The 16,474-nt window shown below is 41.9% G+C and overlaps 1 protein-coding gene across 1 annotated transcript in view; it reads left to right on the top strand.

The window, feature by feature from the left end:
• Window positions 1-9,349: 9,349 nt before the first annotated feature.
• The window catches only part of ANTXR1 (ANTXR cell adhesion molecule 1), a 218,303-nt gene continuing 211,178 nt past the window's right edge, over window positions 9,350-16,474 (top strand). Inside the window, exon 1 of the mRNA XM_074341267.1 lies at window positions 9,350-9,873. Coding sequence (XP_074197368.1) covers window positions 9,722-9,873 — 152 coding nt within the window. The 5' untranslated portion in view covers window positions 9,350-9,721. The remainder of the gene's footprint in view (window positions 9,874-16,474) is intronic.

Consider the following 16,474-nt stretch of genomic DNA (forward strand, 5'->3'; position numbering starts at 1 on the left):
CACAATGGGTTCTCTTTTTCTTCTGTATTTTGCCTTTCTGTGTTGGTCTACTCTTTCATTTTGGTGGATGGTCCTCTAGCACCATCTTGAGAAACTATGCGTGGCAGGTGACTTTCTGAAGACCATGAATTTCTGAACATACCTTACTGTATCCTGACATATCAGTGACAGTTTCTGTGTAGAATTCTGGGTTTTCCTTTAGAAGTTCAGAGGCTTCATTATCTACTGAGGGCAAATTCTGCTGTTGAGGAATCCAAGGCCATTCTGATAACTTTTTCTCTCTATGTGACCTGATTTTTCTTCTTAGAGCTCTATGAAAACATCTCTCTATCCCAAATGTTCTGACATTTAATAACGAGTTTAAGGTAGGTCTATTTTTGTCCCTTGTTTTGGAGACTCAGAGGGTCCTTATAAGCTAGGAACTCATGTCCTTCAGTTGAAGAAATGTTCCTTGTCATGAACATTTTCTTTGCTCTCACCTTCTGTAATCCTGTTATTCTGATGTTGGACCCCCTGCACGTGTCCTCCTTAGTGTACGTTCTCTATTCATCTTTTTCATCTTATTATGTTTTTTACTCCACTTCCTAAAAAAAAAGCTTTCAAGCTTATTTTCCATTTATTCTGCTGAGTTTTTCATTTGTACTATTGTGTTTCAATTTCTAAGAGGTTTTTTTTTTCTTTCTTAGCATTTCTTTTTTTCCTGGTACCCTTTCTATTAAGCTCCTTTCATAAAAGTGAACAAAGAACTAGTGAAGAGTTTTAAGTTCTTGCCTTCTCACCCTCTCTACCTTGATGAATGCTCATGACTGTTCTTTCCTAGAAATGTATTGTTTCCCTTCTCAATTCCTCTTCCTCTGCCAAGCTCTGTAAAAATGCTGATGTCTACCTGGGCTCCATTCTTCGACCTTCATCATATTACTCTCTTTATTTAGCCAGAATATTATGTAAGCACACTCATAGCTTCAGCTTTTACACTCATGACTTCCAAAGCTTTTCACCCCAGTCATCATTCCTGAGCATAAGATTCACATAGACAAGTGTTTTCTGCATTCCAATTTTCCAATTAAATATGAAGCAGCAGTATCAATTAAGAGTAAAGAAAGATGTGTTGGAAATTTTGGGGAAAAAAGGCTATAAAGAGACATCTTAGAGAGGGAGAAAGTAATTCAACTGAAAATATATAGTAGGACCACCCGTATGTATCTGAACTACAGCAGCAAGGAAGACTAGAAAGGTTTTAACTTTATATTAGGAGAACATGATTAATGGGGAACTATCCATATGTGGAAAAAGTATTCCAAAAACTGGAATATGCTGAAAAGTTATGAATAGAGTTTGCTGGATTTGAATGTTTTACTTTCCTTTTTTTCTCTTTCCCACAGTCCCTGAATTAACTGCATGAATAAGAACTATATTTTAAGCTGGTTCCATTACTCACTAGTTTTGTGATGAACTACTTTCATTCTTTAGCTTTGTAGTTTCTGTCTTCAGACATCAAATTCTAAAGACTTCTTGTCTATCACCTGAGGTTTTCCTTCTCCCTCTGAGTAAATCTGATTTCCAGAGGACTGTGTTCTGGGCATGGGTCTCTATTTCTTCCATGTTGGCGCCTAGGTTTCTAACATTCCCATTGGGTTTTCCCTCCATTTCAGCCCAAGATGAAAACTCCCCTATGCCGTAAGGGTCTTGAGTCTTCTTTATGTGTTTATTGATTGACTCCACTATTCTGTGGAATAAACTCACACTTTAATGCCTAAATTTATGACTATGAGGAAGATTGCAAGTCAAGTTAATTCTCAACTTTTTTTTAACATTTTTTATTGATTTATAATCATTTTACAATGTTGTGTCAAATTCCAATGTAGAGCACAATTTTTCAATCATACATTAACATATATATATTCATTGTCCCATTTTTTTCTCTGTGAGCTACCACAAGATCTTGTGTATAGTTCCCTGTGCTATACAGTATAATCTTGTTTATCTATTCTACATTTTGAAATCCCATCTATCCCTTCCCACACACAGCCCCCTTGGCAACCACAAGTTTGTATTCTATGTCTACAAGTCTATTTCTGTTTTGTATTTATGCTTTGTTTTTTTGTTTTTGTTTTTGTTTTTTAGATTCCACATATGAGTGATCTCATATGGTATTTTTCTTTCTCTTTCTGGCTTACTTCGCTTAGAATGACATTCTCCAGGAGCATCCATATTGCTGCAAATGGCATTATGTTGTCTGTTTTTATGGCTGAATAGTATTCCATTGTATAAATATACCACATCTTCTTTATCCAGTCATCCGTTGATGGACATTTAGGCTGTCTCCATGTCTTGGCTATTGTAAATAGTGCTGCTATGAACATTGGGGTGCAGGTGTCATCCTGAAGTAGGGTTCCTTCTGGATATAAGCCCAGGAGCAGGATTCCTGGGTCATACGGTAAGTTTATTTCTAGTCTTTCGAGGAATCTCCATACTGTTTTCCAATCCTCAACTTTTGATGAGAAATATGATGGAGAGGAAAACAAAACCTGGGTAGTAGTACCAGCCATGCCTTGAGCTCGACCTATTTGGAGAGAAGTTGGCTCTGGTTTTAGGAATCAATCCCTATTCCAGGGGACACGGAGGCCCTCTCACAATTAATGATATATGACTTCCTCACTGTTACTTCGGCTACAGTAAGGGCAAATGCTTTTGTGTCTGAGGTTCCAGAATGAGCCTGCTTCTTCGACATCCATCTTGGACCCACGCTCATTTGAACCTGAAAAACCTATGCTAGAAGGCAAACCCAGCTCTGACTACTGCCCAAGCAGTTCTCTAAGGAGTCAGTTCTCAGAGGCAAACTTATCAGGTAAATGCACACTGTGTTATCAGCTACTGCTCTGCCTCCAACCTCTTCCGTGCTCTCATCATCCATGACAAGGATCCTAGTGATTCCTTTCACTCAGCCTGGAGGTACCTTCAGTAGCCCAGATCTTGGTCCCTTTGCCATGGGCTTCTTCCTGATCACTTTTGGGTCCTCTTAGGGAACTTATTACTAAAAGTGATCTCATTACTAATAGGAAGAGATATGTGTCATGTCAACCCATTCACATCTTGGAACAGGTCATCCCGAGAAGTTCTGGTCCAATAATATATCACTGAGGATTCCATTAAGTTAGCTTTACTTCTCTTTGAAATTGTCTTGGTGGGATGGAGGAGACAAGTTGAGTTTCCTCTAGAAGATAGGTTAACCACACTGTTGGACCTATTTATGCATTTATATCTCCCAACTAAAGCCTGCAAGTTCCATGTTGTTTTCATCTCTCTGTCTTCAACGTAGGTACATGGGCCTACCTTATAGCAGATATCTAAAAACTGGTTTTGTATAAATGAATGAGTTACAAGGAGGAAATAATAAAGATTGTTTTCTGTGGATCATTAGCTCTTAAAACACCAATATCAGAAAGAAGCATCACTGATTATAACTGCTTACTCAGACACTGCTTTAGAGATTAGCTATCTAGCATTCTTGTCTAGCAGAAACAGCATTGCTGCCAATAGATTATTAATAGCCCCGAAGCATGTTTTCCATTTGTTTTCGGTATGCACCCTAGGAAACCATCAATTCCCAGTAGATGGTGGATGAGCTAGAATCTTTATCTTGGCATTTCTCACAATTGATAATGTGAATGCCTGTGGTACAGAAACAGCTTTGTTTCACTGGTGGTAGAAAAAAAAAATCAAACACTCTGAATGTGGTTCTTCTAAACTTATTCTTCTCATTTCTGGAAGAAATTCACATGCAATTTCCCAGAATCTTCCAATAGCAAGAAAAGCCAAAATCTACTGTGTGCTTCCTGAGGGCCACACATGACATACATTATCTCATTAAAACCACACAACAACCCAATGAGGTAGGGAATAACATCCCCATTTTGCAGATGGGAAGCTGTTACAAATAGATCATTTAACTTGCACAGTCAGCCAGTTAGTTACAGCAGAGCTGCACCTTGCCCCAAATAGCCTGTTGTGCAATTACACTATTAATTAGTGTGCTGTCCTGCCTAGTGCTCAGACAGTTTATGGGAATCACCATTAATTCAACCTATTTCTATAGCTCTTATCAGAGAAGAAAATGGTATAAGGCATAAATGGAAAAGAAATTGGTCACTGTACGGCTGTATTGACATATATGTGTCCCTGAAACCCCATATCCATTTCTGATATTTTACATGTATATATATCTTGAAAAAGCACCCTTGGTTATTCTAGGGTGATCAACATCTTTACTCCCACCTCACAGTACCTCTTCCACACATCCACGTCCACACTCGTGTTCACACACTTTGAGAACCACTGCTCTTTCTGACTTGGGACTTGGATCATGGCCATTAGGAAGAACAGAAGTGTTGTAGTTATGGACTTGACAGGTCTAGGTAGATTTCTTGTGGCATCTTAAGTTATAAACTTGTCTGGGGTCTCTGAGTAAGACTTTGGACTTAAATATGCCAGGGTTGAGCAGAACTGGGTTGTAAAGGGCTGAATTGGTTTTATATTTAGCTTTGTGCTGGTCTTGAGTTATCTGATATAATCTTCCATTGGGCATTTGTAAACTCTGGTCTTGTCAGTACCCTGGACTGTGTGTACTGGTCTATTTCATCCCTCTTCTGGGTTCTGTGTTGGATTAGCATAGTCTCTGCTCAAAATGAAATAAACATTTTGTTTGCAAGGTTTTGAATCTTGTGAGGATCTGAGATGGATTTTTTAAGGATATATTTGTACGAATTATGGATTATTCTCTTGGCTGAGTCCTTGTAGGAATTGTCTTCATAAGGCTTGCTGTGCTACGCTTTGAGCTTTAGCTAGACTCCAGCTAGATTAGGCTAAAGGAGATTGGTGATTAAACGTCAGGCTGGGCTTGGGTGTGGTTTAGGATGGACTTGGGTGGTCTGTGGACTTAGCTAAGCTGGGCTGTGAACCATATTTAACAGGATCTGTCTCTGGGCTGACATTGACTGATACATGAAATTGGCTCATTTTTTTTCATGGCTCTGGATTGATCAGAGTCAGGTTGGGACTGCGTTGAATGAGTTCTATCTCTGCATCTGGGTGGCTGTGAACAGGACTTTGGGATGGGTTTGGGATTGCCCTAAATTGAGTCAAGGGATGTACTGAACTGAATTGATTTTCAAGCTAGAGTGGGTTGGGTTTTGGGTAAGGTTATTAACGAGAGGCTGAGTTTAATGAGGCTTTGATTGTTTCTAGGCTGAGGTTGTGGATGACCTGTCTACAGGATGCCACCAAATTATCTTGCTATAGACTATGGTTCTGCCTCTGGGTTTAAAGTTATTACTGATACAATTTCTTTTCCTATGACCAAAGCCATCACTCAGCTGACTCAGATTCTTTACAAATGTTGTTATTCTGAATTAAAAATTGCTTCTGGGAATGCTCTCTTGGCTTTTTGCAAATGGCGGTCCTCTGGAGGACAAACATGAAGGAAATCTCATAACAATGAAAAAGATACTATTTTTACTACATGATGTTTTGCGTTAGAAAGCTGTTGGGTGTCCCAATGCCCAAGAACCAGTGGGACCTCCAAGACCTTGGCAAACATTGGACCTATTTGATTAGCACAAAATTTGGTGGACAGTGCCAGATATGTCTATATTGTGGACAAGTATTTCCAAGGAAAAAATTTCCCAAGTTTTCTTGGGTAGTTTCTGTTATCTGGAGCAGCTATCAAAACTTTTGCCAACATCCTAGACAAATGGTATTTTAGTGCCCAGTGAGATTCTTGGAAGATTGAACGGCAATGTTATCAGGACAGCAAACTTTGTGTTTGAGAGCTTGACAAAAGGGCCTCAGTCATATGTGTTGGAGAGCAGGGGACAAGTAAAGGGGAATGAGTCACTGGAGGCTGGTAGACAGGCAGGTCATATTTAACAATGTCTATCTCAAAGAAGGAAGCCTGGAAAATTCAGACAGAATGGTGATTATAGTTCAGGACTAAAGCCTTAAAATGGTCAGTCTAGTAGGACAAACTCTCCAGTGTTCTGGAAAGCACAGAACCTTAAATTCTTGGTATTCTTGAGTATCTTGGGGTCCTCTTTTGTGGCATAAAACATGGAAAAATTCACAAGTTAGCCTTCTATCCTGCTTTTCCTGAAATAGAAATGTTCCCTTCCTACCAACCCAGTGCAGTCTAATGTGCCCCTGCACAACTCCACTGGAAGGCTCCTTGGTGATGCAGTGACATGTGTCAAATCAGTGGGGTTTTCTTAGGTCTTATGCTCTTGACTTTCATGGGATGCAGCAATGTTGACTGCTTCTTCCTCCTGGAAGCTCATCCCTACCTTGACTTCCAGGTTATCACTCAAACATTTCCATGCATATGGTTAATTTGTCCTTGTGCTTCTTCAACCTCAGAAATATCTACCCATAGCCCAGGCATCCTCTTTATCTCATTCTTCCATTGGCTTGAGGTTGAGAGGCAGAGGAGTTCCTTCCAAACCCCATATGGCTATCTCTGTGGACCTTGGGAAGGCCAACAAATCTCCTCCAGAACATGGGAATCCTTGGAAGAGATTAGGACCCTGGACATCTTCCGCCCAATTAGAGCATTCAACTTCCATAAAGGGATCTTGATATTTGAATATCTCTGAGCCATGAAATTAACCTTGGAAATGCTAGCAGGAATGCGTCAGATACTCTTCCCAAGTTCTCCTTCAACCTCAAGTGACTGATCCATTTCTCCCATTTCCCTACACGCAGTAACTGTTACATCCTCACAGCCAAAGGAAAATGCTGCCAATCTGAAGAACTGAAAATATCTCCCCTTGCAGACCTGCTGAGCCACCATATTGGTATCATATGAGGGGTTTCATTTACTGTTTCAGACTCTGGACATCTCTGGGCTACTTCATTATTCCCTGAGAATAACCATAGGTCAATATCAAGTTCACTTCATGGGCATATCTGGAGGACACCTCCCCATAATGAGTAAGGCTGGCATGAAATCCTCTAATTGGAAGAAGCACCTGGAATGAAATTCTCTGGGCCAGAGAGAGAAGGATAGAGACAGTTTAAGATCTAGAGATGGTCAATATGTATTAACAGATCTCTATCAAGAATACTGAAAGAAAGGCAGAGGCACCTGAAGCAGTCAAGCATCTGAATCCCTCCATCATCATCTTTGTCCCAGGGGAGCCTCTTCCACTCTCTCCCCTTTCCCATTACTTTGTTTCACACTGAATTTCCTTCCCCTCTGGTTGCTGTGCCCTGACCTATTTTTAATAATAGTGTCTCTAACTTTGAAGAGCTCTATCAAGACACCTCTGATTCCCTTCCAGACTAGCCTGCTAAACTGTAAAGCTCTCAAGACATTCTTCTGTTACCCAAACTCTAAAGGACCTAAGAGGTTCCTAGAGCATGAGGATGCAAGGAGACATTCTTATTCTTTTCTAACTCCCCCTTTCCTCCAAATCCCTTTCCAATTCAAGCCCATTCCTATTTTTGCCAATCCTGTCATCCACAAATATTCTCCCCATTATGTTTTTCTGTCTCATATTCCTTTCCTTTCCTGGTCAGTTTCCTCTGGTTTTCTTGCTTTCATCTTCCCACTTAATTTCTACAGATTCTCCCCACCTTTTTTTCATCATAGAGCTGCAATGGGACCACAATGGGTTTGCAATCCTTTGGGGAGGGAGAAGGTATGAAAAAAGAAGACTTGGACAAGTTAGAGTATCTTAATCTCTCCCCATTTTTTTTTTTCTGAGAGCAGTTATTCCCAAAGTATGGATGTCAAGAGGTATTTTTTAATGAATTTTTTAAAAGAAAAAAAAATTGTTTAAAGAAAGTCATTGTCAAGTAAGCCTGGGAAATACAGTTAGATGATTTTTTCCCTAATGATAGTCTCAAAATTTTAACATGGTAATAGGCGTTTATTGGTTGTCTATTATTGCATACCAAATTGCCCTTAAAATTAGAGGCTTAAAACACAAATATACATTCATTCTCTCCTAATTTCTGTGGGTCAGGACTCTGAGATTGGCTTGGTTGAGTAGTTCTGGCTTGGGGTCCCTTATAAGGTTACAGTTAAATGTCAACCAGGGCTGTGGTCATCTGAAGGTCTGACTGAAGCTGGAAGATCTGCCTCCAAGACGGGTCACTCACATGGTTGGCAAATTGATGCTGGCTGTCAGTAGGGGATCTCAGTTTCTTACAACCTAGACTCCTCCAAAGCACTGAGACCTCATGACACGGCACTGGGCTCCCCAGAGCAAGTAATTCAGGAAAGCAAAAAGGAAACCACGATATCTTTTATGACCTAGCCTCAGAAGTCATACACTGTCATTTCTGCAGTATCTTGTTAATTACGCATCTGCAAGTCTCATTCAGTGCAGGAGAGGAGGTGTAAATACCAGGAAATAAGAAATACTACAGATCATGTTGGAGGCAGCTAGCGCAATGCATTATGGATCCAAAATTCAGAGACTCAAGTGGAAGGGAAGATGCCTGCCTGGAGAAATAATCCCAGAAAACTGAGTATGAGTGTGGATTGAGGACTCCCAGAGTGGAAGACATAAGAAGCTAAAACTGAATTCCAGCTGAGAACTGAGGCGCTGAGCCGGCTCTAAAGAGAATTCCTCACTTTAGAAAGGCTAGCTCAGGACTCCCCTGCCAGTCCCAAACTGTTTGGAAGTTTCACCCTCTTGTAAGCTGTTTACTGCCTCTGTCCTAAAATCAAAGATTGGAGGGGAAAAAGTCAAAGTTCATAGGCTGAAAAGAACTTATCACAGAATCTCTAAAATCTGGAGATGGAGACAATCTAGAAGGCTCAGCTATTCCATGGCAAGGAACAGCTTTCCCTGTGGGACTATTTATGCCGTTTTCAGCCAACGACCGCACCCCAACAGTCTCTTTTATGATCTGCGCTGAGAGTACAGTAAGGTCACTTGGATGATTCAGATCACAAAGTGCCCGTTCTTCTCCGCGCATTTGCATAATGGCTTGTTTGCAAAGGTCCCAGCCTGGGGTCGGAGCCACAGTGCTTGGAGTAAGTTCTCGTCAAATGTTTACAGAGGCCTAATCAGCGGACGTAGGACAGGAAAGGAAAGCACAGGGATAATAAAGCTAGCTAGCGCGAAATAACTAGGAATGGGGAGAAGTAATGGAAAACGAAGGGGAAGATGCGTGGGAAAAAGGATGGAATAAGGAAACTTGCACAGCCACTGCCCTGCGAACTCCGAAGGGTGCTTTCGCCGTCCTTGGCCACAAGGTGGCACCCTTTGAACTTTCTTCCCCCATCAAAGTAAGAAAGGGGATAGAGAGGAGGGAGTAAAGGCAAAGCACTCCCCCAACCAAGAACAATTTGAAAACCCACCCCATAATATTTAAAAACTGGGACAAAGAACCGTCAGGACGGAACTGCTTCAATTGCAAAAATCTCAGCGCAGCCTCCGGAGCGGCCGGCCGGCCCGAGTCAGGAGCAGCCCCTTTAAAAAAGCGGAGTACAGTATTGGGATTCTTGAAACCTGAAACCTAGACGCAGAATCGAAGCGGAAACCAGAAGGAAAACCGTGAACTCCCCCAGACAATTGCTTCCGGGGAGTTTCGGGAGAGCGAGGGGGAATAAAGAGCCGGAGAGGAGGGCCCCTCGGATGGCGCGCCCCTGAGGGTCCTGGCGAGTTCGAGGAGCGTGGGAAGGAGAGGACCCTACCCTCTCCCTGGGCTGCAGGTCATGGCCACCGTGGAGCAGAAAGCCCTGGGCATTGGCTTCAAGTGTCTCTCTTTGGCCACTTTTGTGCTCATCTGCGCCGGGCAAGGGGGACGCAGGGAGGAAGGGGGTCCAGCCTGCTACGGGGGATTTGACCTGTACTTCATTCTGGACAAGTAAGTGCCCCGAGTTGCTCCACCCTAGGCTAAACTGATTATGCATTCTCCCTGGGCTGCGCTCCTCGGCAGGGTCGCTTTGGGACAGGCACGCATCTCCAGGGACCAAGAGAGGCCGCGGGAGGTGGCGTTGGCCCCAGCGCTGCGCCTTTGTGGACAGAGCGCGCCTCCCCATCCTTCTCCGCTGCCCGAGCCCGCAGGGCCGGCGTCGCTGTTCGTTCGCGGGACAGCTTCATGTCTGCCTTGCTTTCTGTGACCGAGGCGCGTGTGATTGAGGGTGGCAGTGTGAGGATGCTGTTGACCTACTACGTTTCTGTGAACCCTTTCCGTTTGCTTTAGAAACCTCGGTGAGAAAAGCTTACTTACTTACGAGAGGCAGAACTTTTCAGGCACGTCTCAAGAGGCGCGCGGCTTTTAAAAGCCAATCGTCTCTTTTTTAAAAATGCGATCCTATATAATGCTTTACCTTTGCTCCTAATAGTATAATGAAGTCTATCTGGGCAGTTAGTGAAACTGTAAGGCGGATTTCTCGAACTGGGCACCACTGAGTTTCAGGCTGGGGAATTCTTTGTTGTGGGGGTGCCCTGTGCGTTGTAGGGTGTTCAGCAGCATCCCTGGCCTCTGCCCACTATTGCCAGTACTACCCCCCTCCATAGCCCACCCCTCCACCAGTCTCTCCCTGGTGACAACCAAAAATGTCTCCAGACAGTGCCAAAAGTCCCCTGCGGTTTTATATCCCTCCTCCGTCTCCGCTGGAGAAGCCCTGCTGTAGGCGAATTCCAGCTCTTGGAGATTTGACTGGTGGGCTACCAGGGAGGTGCAGGAGCCCTGGTTTCCTTCCGAAAATGCATTCGGCATCAGGACTGTGTTCAAGGGAAAGCTGAACTCTGACCCATTAAACTCTTCCCAAATCCCCCTTCGATCTGGGAAGCCAGGGGCATTCAAGGAAGTTCCATGCCATCTACTAAAAACCACTTTTAACAATAAAAAGCCCCTCAGAAAGATCCTTGCTTACTGAAACTGTGCAAGCTCCCCACGGCTGGGACAGGCGCTTGCTGGTACAGTGGTGGGGAGATGAATTTCACAGACTGGAAAGTATTTGGGAGTTGGAAAAAGAGTCCTGCAAAGTAAGCTGGCCAGCTAGACACCAAATGTGCTTTGCAGTTGCCCCTGGAGTTTGATTTTTTCCGTAAAGGCTGTTTTGAACTCCAGATTCTTTGGATGAAAAGTGAGATCTTTTTCTTGCAGATTTATGAGAAGGTGGATACTGAAAATATACTCCAGAGCTAAGAAATGGAATTTCTTTTGTTACTGCTAGGGGCTGGGCGCACCAGCTCACAGATTCAGAGACCGTGTCAGAAAATAGAGATACCCATCACTATGCTTAAAAAAAAAATTTTTTAAGCCAGTTCAGAGGGACATACAGAAAGACTTGAAAAAAAAAATGGACAGAATCATCACATCACTCAATGGAATGACTCTCCACTGTAGAGATAGCAATTCTTTCCAAATTAACTTATAAATTGTATTAAACTTTAAAGTCATAGTTCTGAAAGAATTTATTTTGCTGGTGGTAAAGGAACTTAACAAAATTATTCTAGGTTGAACTTGGGGGGAAAATGGGTAAAATGAGCTAAAACATTTTGGGAAAAGAATAATGAATAAATTCTTATACCTCCAAATATTAAAATGTATTGTAAGACAAATTCATAAAAATGGGATGGAAAAGGCCAAAGAATAGGTGGACAGAATAGAAACTCTAGACATAGATTCGAGGACATGTAAGCATTTGATGGAAGTTCAAATCAGTGGGGAATGAGTTCATTATTTTAAAAAATGATTCTTGGACAAATGCATAGTCACATGGGAAAAGGAGAAAAAAATAGATTTATACATTATCCCCCACACCAAAATAAATTCCAAGAGGACTGAAAATTTAAATGTTTAAAATGAGATGATGAAAACTTGGATGAATATTACTGTAATCTTAGATTTAGAGCTTTTGAAACAGGGTAGAAGCAATATGGAAAACTACAAAAAGATTTACATATATTTAATCTTATGCTTCTATAACTGAAAATAGGCCATAAATAAGAGATAACTACTTATAAAAACTTTTGCAACATTTATTCACCCCTTAGAGTAACCTTAATAGATGATAAGCAGTTTTAAAAAGATCATCCCAGTAGAAAACAGGTCTTCTATATAAATAATTCACAAAAAACATATGAAAGTCAATAAGCAAACAAAAAAGTTCAACTTCACTAATAATCAAAGAAGTGGAAAAATCAAATGAGACGTAATTTTTATTAAGTTGACAAAGATTTTTAAGGAATTATGACATTCAGTATCAGCCAACATATGGGAGACAGAGGTATTGTTGTATAGGAATGTATATGGTCCCATGGTCTTTCTAGACTTGTGTGGTCCAATAGAACTTCCTGTGATGATGGAAATGGTCTACGTTTGTGCTGTCCAAGATGGCAGCTACCAGCCATATGTGGCTCTTGACAATTAAAATGTGTTTAGTGGGAGTGAGGAAATGAACTTTCTATTTTATTGAAGCTTCATTCATTTAAATTTAAATAGCCACCGTACCTACTGTATTGAATAGCATGGACAGGACAATAATTTCAATAATTTCATAACATTTATCAAAGGAAAAATCCAAGGCAGTCAGAAAGAAGCACCCATCTGTGTGTTCATGGCAGTGCTATTTATAATAATAAAGCTGAAAATTACCTAAATGCTCAACAACAGGGAATTTAGTAAGTAAGGCATGATGTAGGTATAATTTTGAGTATGTATGTTATGCATGCTTGTAAGATAATTTAGAATAAACACCTAATGCTCATACTATACTTTTAGGCGAAAATAAAATTACAAAACAGTATTCACTATGATGCTACTTTTGTAAAATTTCTAAGCACATGCATTTATATGAATTGATTCACCCTATGGGTACTAGTATTTCTGCCTAAAAGGTGGGATTCTTAAGTTGTTTTTCCACTTTCTAAATTTTCCAACTTTTCTACATCTTCTAGTTAGCAAAAATAAGTTACTCTTGAGTTTTTAAAAACTCATTTCAAGTGTAAGGGGGGTCTCTCACCAGGGTGCTGAGCTCCAGTGCCCCCCCCTGCATCTATGGAGGCTGCTGCTTTTATATTTAATCCTGGAGTACGTTTGTAAATGCACCATAGGATTCTCTGCAGCACACTGGGAACCCAAAAAAGGCTCCAGGAAAAAAAAATGGTGGGGAGACCTTTCCAAGTACCTACCTTTACTCCTGTGACTTCCTTTAGTTGTCCTATTGCTTGAAGAGAGGTATTGTTTTGTGGTGAATGAGAACCTTGCTAGAACGTGGTATGATAAGCGTGCACACCTTCAGCAGGCCACCTCCATCCGGGCTCATTTATGGGATTGTTGAGCCCAGAGCTGGGGGATGAGTCAAAAGCAGTGATAGCAAACTGTCCCCTGGGTGGTCCCTAAAGACACCATCTTCTGTCCTAGAAAGAACCTCCCAAACAGTGCTGTCCAGCACCCAACCACTGCAGAGTGCAAAGGGAAAGAATGCTGACACATTTTTTCCTTGGGCTTCTAAGATCCTCTGGCCGGCAAGACACTGTCTACAGGCTGAAACCAGTGGGTCACGAGGCACGAAATTCACCATTCTTCTCTCCACCCCTTGACTCCCCTCCCTTTTTTTTTCCCCCAGCGAATGGTTCTCTTCTTCTCCATGACATTAAATCTCAGCTCATTTCGGCTTTAAGCAGGATGCATCTCTGGCCTGGAAAAAAAACCCAGATTATACATTTAATGGAATGTCATGTTTTCTCAACCAGAAGCAAAGACTTCATAATGATAACCCAGACTACCACAGTAACACAATAGGGCCTTATTAGCGGCTTTGGCGATGGGGCCAGTGGACTGGGCTTCACGGGGCTTTATCCTGATGGAATTTCGTGTTCACTTAAACATGCTTTAATGGTTACCGTCAGGAAAAGTAGATTGCTGGGAATTCAACCAGGGATTTTAAAAGTCGGATTTGAAAACAGTCAAGGAGCAGCTTACCTTCTTTAAGTCCTCCAGGGGGTCCTCTAAGATGAATACACTCAGTTGACCAACCCACAGACAGGAATATTCCTTTCCTCTCTCGCAGGGCTCTTCTGTTATTACATGGTATATTTATGTGTCACATCTTGCTCTATTTTATAGAGAGCTGTTCGGCACTTCAGTGGAAAAAGTGGATTCTCTATCATGAGTCTTGGGAATTGTTGGCCATATTTATGCGTGCCTTACAGACTTCAAAAACAGAATGGTGGGGTGGAGCAGGAGGAGTGGAGGAGATGGTGGGCTGGAGGGTGACGGTGAGCACTGAATAGTTTATTTATAGGGTGTCCCAAAGCCACAGCCTGTCACCCCGTAACTCCTTACATTTGTGAAGGCTCTCTGCAGGTTCACCATAGACTTCTTCCCCATTAGAACCAACTCCTCCCTCTACGACTTCCTTTTTATTCAACACCAACTTTCTCCTTCTCTTTTTCCCATACCAGGAGACCCCATCTTGCCACTCACCCAGGTCCTACGCCAGCGTCCATGGTGGTGATGATCTACAGAACCACCCCTATGTGTTATATTCCAGGGACATGATCATTAAACAGATTTCTATACCATTAGACCAAGAACCTCACCACCTTCTGGGGTCCCAACTACTACTAACTTACAAAAGAAATCTTTAGAGTCAGAACTTAAGTCTCCCAACACTTGCGCCATGTCACTTACAGCATCTCATTGATGGCCAGGGCAAGGGTTACTGTCTCTAATTTATGGATGAGACAACTGCTCAACCTTTGTCAACCCGCTGGGTGAAGTGACCTGCCGAAGGACCTAGGATTAGATCATGATGGAGCTGGGACAGTGTCTGCTTCTAACTCCCAGCCCAGCTTTTTCCAGTCATCACTGCCCTGTCCAGTTGGGTCATAATGAGAAGCACATGGCAATACAACTAGAGGAACTGGGTAGATTCCAGGAATTAAAAATCCCTGCATCAGAGTTTCAGGAAATGACAGTGCATAGGGTACTCGAGGTTACTTCATTGAGAAGCTACTGCTCTTCTATTCAATCAACTATAGTTGATTGAAAGTTTCAGGGACTCAAGCCCCCTGCATCTCACAGAGATGCTTCAGAGGTCTGAGGGTTAACTGATGGCTAGGACTCTAAGAACAGCTGATGATGATGCACTTAAAGATCCAATAAATTAGTAATTCCTGCAGATTGAATCTGATAGAAAAGGGAAATTCAACTCTGTAGACATGTTCAAACACACAGATGTAGCTTGTTTTTATAAATGCTTTGGAAGTGGGCTTCCAGTAATGAAAATGCAAAATTGACTCCGAATAAGAAAAAGAGTCCATTAGATGGTACCTTAAAAATACTATAATAATCATTCTAGGAGACATCAGGCAAAAAAAAAAAAAAAAGTTTTTCAGAGCCAGGCATGTTTTTTTGTTTGTTTGTTTGTTTTTATGCATTGAGATGGACTCTGTGGTTGCTTTTAAATGTTCCTCCAATTGGGAAGAACCCCAATTAGGGTCCAGATTTGGAGAGGACTTATCAGGCCAGGTAATAGTTGATAGAATTGGCTGCAAATTGGAAGGTTTGGCTTATGGTTCAAAATAAAAACAAACAAGGCAAAACTATTTTGTTTGGTTTCATGTTTCTGTCTGGGTCAGCCAAGTAATTACCTCTAGTTTCCTTAGCTGCGGAGACCTGGTAAAACTCAGTGTCAAGCTGAGAATAGAATCCAGGAGTGTTGGAGGAAGGCTTCCTTCCTAAGATAACCTGCAATCATCTTCAAAATGCTGCAGGACTCCCAGTGGTCCAGTAACAAACTCTGGCATCCCTTAGAGAGACTTGGCTGTCACATAAATGCAAATAGGATTGGCTTTATGCTAATTTAGAACGTGTGTCTAGTTTTGGTGTGTGGCCAAGAGACTGGATTTCGAATCTCCCAGTGATTACTTGGCAACAAAAGACAAAGTGGGTTTTTGGATGTTTCCTGACATGTTTTCCAGGCATGCCAGGTTTGCACTGAAAATAGTCATGAGGGTTCTTCAATTTGGATGAGCTGATTCTTTCATTCTTTGGGCATAAAATACGTTCTCAGTTCCAATCACAAGCATGTGCTCCATTGAAAGCACAGATGACAATGCCTATTGCAAACAGTGTCCTGTTCTGGATGCTGCGAGGATGTAAGAGAAGCAGGAAGCAGTCCCAGACTATTTGTGTTTTTAGGCAGAAGGACATTAGAAAGACTGCCACAGTTAAAGGCTTTAATGAGGATTTGGGACAGGGGGCAGGTAGAGTCAATTTTAGATCAATAAGGAGAAGAAATAATAAATAGCATTCACTGAGCCCTTGCTACTGTATAAGTGTTTTGTCTGAATGATCCCTTTTAGTCTTTATAACCACGTAAGGCCGGCACAGTCACAATCACCATTTTGACACACGAGGAAACAGGTTAATGGAGGTGAGTGAGCCAAAGTCACTGTAAGTGGTGAAACTCAGCCTCAAACCCAGGCCTCTGTGACTCATGATCTAC

Source organism: Camelus bactrianus, chromosome 15 (genome assembly GCF_048773025.1).
Source record: "Camelus bactrianus isolate YW-2024 breed Bactrian camel chromosome 15, ASM4877302v1, whole genome shotgun sequence".
NCBI lineage: Eukaryota > Metazoa > Chordata > Mammalia > Artiodactyla > Camelidae > Camelus > Camelus bactrianus.